Consider the following 4529-nt stretch of genomic DNA (forward strand, 5'->3'; position numbering starts at 1 on the left):
TCATGATATTTCAACAAATAACCTTGTTTGACCGGAGTGAAAATACTGAAATTATGTTAATCATCATCATGTCATTATGAAACATGTCCCCAGTATGTTTAAAACACMATAATACAGTGCACATAGCCTACTGCAGGAGATACACTTACAAGACGGTCTGCTTCCAAGGCGCCTGAACAGCTCCAAAATATGTGTACTATATATAGCCCACTATACACAGAGAACAAAAGAAAACGAATGTGCATTTATGTGTAATATTCACTGACTTTAATTGCTTACAATCATTCAAGTTGCATGACAGACATTATCCTTCACTGATAAAGGAACACGTAAAGAGTTTGAGACATTCCAATTTACAGCCCTGTCATACGAGAGAATATGCATTAAATAACGAAGGCATTGCACTGTACATGTATAACAATAGCAGCCTTGCTTTTACCCTATTAACAAGAAAGACAGAAAAGACAGGAAGACAACATATATAGCTTCTGAAATCCGGAACGAGAGCAGTTTTAAAGAACCATTGTATCATCCGTCGCCCCCGCAAAAACCCAGTCTGTGAGTTCTTGGCTGAAGAAAATACATCTCATTGTTTTTTTGTGTAGAATTTCGAGTTAATTGAAGTTATCGTTCTCCCTGACAAGTTTATGTACATATTTCAGTTAACTTTCTGTTGATGACATGATGAAAATATCTTGTTTTCATCTGGCTGTCTGTTGGATGAAAAGTCTTGGAAATATCAATATTCCTCGCGAGATTGGTTTGAGAGAAAAAAACACGCAATCCTTGTGTCTTTTTGAAATACAAATATCGTTTTAAATATTATATATTTATATATGTACATTCATATAAAACAAAGTTGAACTGATTTCTCAATATTTTCACAGTTTTTAGAGCATTTCTTTCTCTAACTCTAAAAAAGAGGGTTTGTAGCGTGGAGTGTGTGGACCATTGGAATTGAATTAAAATACACTGCCGAAGTGTTCTTCTGGCTTGGTTGTCGCTAAGAGGTAAATCATGGACTGGAAGGTGGTGGGGATGGATATCAGCTGCAGTGTACAATGGGCCGGGAATCTATCAAGTAGTATGCATATGATTACTAGTCTTGGATTTACTGACAAATTTCTTCTCTTTCACCCGTCGGTTCTGGAACCAAATTGTGACTTGGCGCTCTGAGAGGTTGGTCCCGGCGGAGATGCGTCTTCTCTTGTCTTTGGTGATGAACTTGCTGCCTGCGTACTCTTTCTCCAGCTCTTTCAGTTGGAGCTTGGTGTAGGGAACCCGCTTCTTACGTCCACGACGGTAGTTACTGACCTCAGGCTGCAAAGGGACTACGTCTGGAGAGAAAAGGAGATATGTATTACGCAAACACATTTCCCACCACTATTCASTAATCTGATTAATTCAAATGTATTTCATGTATTAATATGTTTTTTAAGGAGATGCCTTTTATGTCAAAAATACTTCATAGACATTAGATTCAGCCTAATAAATTATCTATGGGCGAAATTTAAACATTACGCACGATATTTTTGGACGCACAATTGGTATTTACTTTTTTATTGGTATACGTTTTTATCTATAAGCTTTCCTCCTTGATGTTCAAATACAAGCATATATCAAGCACATTGTTGTATTTATTTATCTAGGCACGCGATGTGTATGAGGTATTACAACAGATTTTCTTTGAGTTACAGGCACTCAGTACGCATGACAAATTTGTGAAATATTATATTTCTTCAAAATATAAGAATCTTGATCCGTAATAAAGATATGAACGACACAGAAATGGGCCTTGGGGGTCGATACATCGTTTATACCTCCTTGTATACATCGAAAAGAGGATGTAAGTATAGTATTTTTTCAGATTTTTATGAGAAAAACATGTTTAGCCTTGCTGATGTACACAATGTTACCCCAAAATACTTAACGATGTTCATATAATACTCACAATGTGTATGGTTTTGATATAAACATGTCAATATATCAACAAAACCTTTTTCAACAGTGGACATATCATTGTGTAATTATGCAGGTATGCCCTGGATCTTTGAAGATGTTTGGTATTGTACTGTGATGATCCGATGAGCACTTATTTATCAAGAACCCGTTGACGCGCACAACGTTTTGCATACAACGCGCAAACAGCTGAAGTTTGATTTATGTTGGGAATTGGGATGCGACTTGAGCTACCTATAGCTATGAGTTAGGAGTTGTCTATAACAGACCCATAGGCTTCACGTGTGTGTTAGTTTTGTGTGTGTGAGAGAGAGTTTGTTTGTGTTTGTTTTGTGCGTGTGTGTTGTGCGTCATGCGCGCGCTCGTTGTCCGCGTGTGTGTTTTTGAGGAATCTCCTGGAAAAGGAGGCAAAATGGCGTGAGGGGAGAGCTAGCTAGGGCAACAACTCCTCCGTGTCCGAAATGCAAATACACATTTCACCAAGACGATAAAACATTGTGGTTAACTAAGACCTCCAGTAAACACCGTGTAAACAGCATACTGGACGCTTATGGACCGTGTTTTCTTTATCAAATATCAGACTAGGCTATGTAGCCAATACAAAAGGAAAGCTTGTCTTTCAAAAAGCCATTGAAGTATAAATACTTATGAAATACTTATGCAACAGTATTTGAGTCAGATATTAGATGCTTTGGTCATGGGCGAATGGAACATTGATTCTCACATGCAAAACGCGCCCTCGCGAAACATTGGGCGCTGTTGACAAAGATTCGGCAGAGATTTATTGGCACAATCCAAACAGTAGCCTAGCTTGCTTTTATAAAACAAGCGCAAAGGTATGTTGTTATGCCGCTGCATGACTGACTACCTGGTTTAAGCACTATTGTATTCATGTTGTGACTTGCAAATAACAACGCTGAAACTAATTGTTTTGTTTTTACAATGCGCGTTTATGGTGTTTATCACCAGATACATAAAATCACACCGGGTAAGCTATTTTCTCTGACGATAGATTTTTCAGCTGTGATTTCAACTAAAGCACAAACCATGGTGTTGAGTTGAATTGAAGGACGTGACATTGATTTTGGCATATTGAAGCGATCAGCCTCATAACCAACCAACCGCGCCAACACTCCCCCTGTATTAGAGGACCCAGTGGATGAAAAAGCCTACCATGCCTGAGTGTCATTTTCATTACGCTGTGAAATTTTGCACAAATATTACGCTGTCCCTCAAGAATGTATTAAAGGGATGCTATACATTGTCGTTTATATATAACTCTACACATAACAATTGACATAAAGGCTTAGCTATGGCTTTGGTGTGCCACATGGTAAATTATAAGGCTACGTTATGATGAGGAAACCATTGCGTTTCATGATAGGTAATAACAAGGGTGGGGGGGTATGACATTTTAAACATGTTTAATTTCATACCTGGAAATGAAGATTTCCAAAGATGAGTGGACTGTGTTTGCTCCTTGGAACAGTACACCTGCCCATCCCAGCCATTCGACAGAGCCCAGTGCTGGTAGCCCTCCATAGGAATCAACGCGTCGTGCCTGGGTTCGGGGTGGCTGATCCCGGGAACCACTGACATATCTAGATATCCAGGAACCGCTTGGTATGAGCTAGCAAAACTGGGGTAGAAGGCGAACTCTTTCGCCCTGCTAGACAGCTCTTCGGTGGGCAAAGCGGTGCTGGTGGGGTCGCCATATTTCTCTGCAGGGTGGTACGAGCAGGGCTTCTGCTGCAAGTTCACGTTGTGCGAGTGAGATAACCTACAACCGTAATAAGGGTTTCCAAACGGATAACCATAACTCAGAGATGGACTGGAGGAGGTTTGGGGAGCAGGACACTGTCGGCCGGTGTCTGGGGAAGATATATCCGAGTACATAGAGCCCTGATGGGTCGCTATAGTGCCCGAATGTCGCCCCAACCCAGGGTGCGACATTAGGTCCCTGCAATGGGTCGCCGGGCAATTCCCGCTCAATCCCTCCATTGTTTGGCTTTTATTCTGATTATTTTCATTCGGGCTTTTTTCATAAACGTACATCAAGGTGTCCGCCCAGCGTGGATGCAGAACCAGTGAAGTTGTCATATCAGGGGTTGCGGATGCTTTTTAAAAGTCGACTACTCCAAGACGGACACCTCATTTCCAACTACATATTACGCGAGCGCATGCGCAACCATGACCCCGTGTGTCCAGTTCGTTATGGTTCTGACACGTGATATGCTAACCAGCCCGAAGAGATTGAGGCTTGTGAGTGGGGGGAGAAAAGCCCTATAAACAACTAGCAGCTCAAATTTCATGGCTTCTTTCTGGGGAATACAGGGTCCTATCATTGGCTAAAGTCACATACGCGAACATCTTTAAAGGGGAGGTTGGAAACCTTAGACGAACAAGGGGAAATTAAAACAACCTGCAAAGTTTGGCCGACACTGGAAAACATTAACCTGAAGTAGCCGCAGGTACTCTAGCGGTTAGAGTGTTGGACCGTTAACTGAAAGGTTTCTAGTTCGAATCCCCGAGCGGACAAAGTGACAAATATGTGAATGTGCCCTTGAGCA

The 4529-nt window shown here is 41.2% G+C and overlaps 1 protein-coding gene across 1 annotated transcript; it reads right to left on the reverse strand.

The window, feature by feature from the left end:
* Positions 1 to 240: 240 nt before the first annotated feature.
* LOC111966792 (homeobox protein Hox-C13a) lies at positions 241 to 4197 on the reverse strand. Its single transcript, XM_023991725.2, has 2 exons — positions 3396 to 4197; positions 241 to 1337 (listed from the first exon to the last, which is right to left on the reverse strand). Exons 1-2 carry the CDS (start codon positions 4057 to 4059, stop codon positions 1078 to 1080), a joined length of 924 nt encoding a protein of 307 aa, XP_023847493.1. The 5' UTR covers positions 4060 to 4197; the 3' UTR covers positions 241 to 1077.
* Between the last annotated feature and the right edge of the window lie 332 nt (positions 4198 to 4529).

The sequence above is a fragment of the Salvelinus sp. IW2-2015 genome, linkage group LG7 (assembly GCF_002910315.2).
Source record: "Salvelinus sp. IW2-2015 linkage group LG7, ASM291031v2, whole genome shotgun sequence".
NCBI lineage: Eukaryota > Metazoa > Chordata > Actinopteri > Salmoniformes > Salmonidae > Salvelinus > Salvelinus sp. IW2-2015.

Bases quoted from the DNA above. Each gene is read 5' to 3' on its own strand.
- LOC111966792 (XM_023991725.2), bottom strand. From the start codon at position 4,059: ATGACAACTTCACTGGTTCTGCATCCACGCTGGGCGGACACCTTGATG. The intron at 1,338-3,395 runs GTATGAAATTAA...TTTTCTCTCCAG, and splicing joins TTGGAAATCTTCATTTCCAG to ACGTAGTCCCTTTGCAGCCT.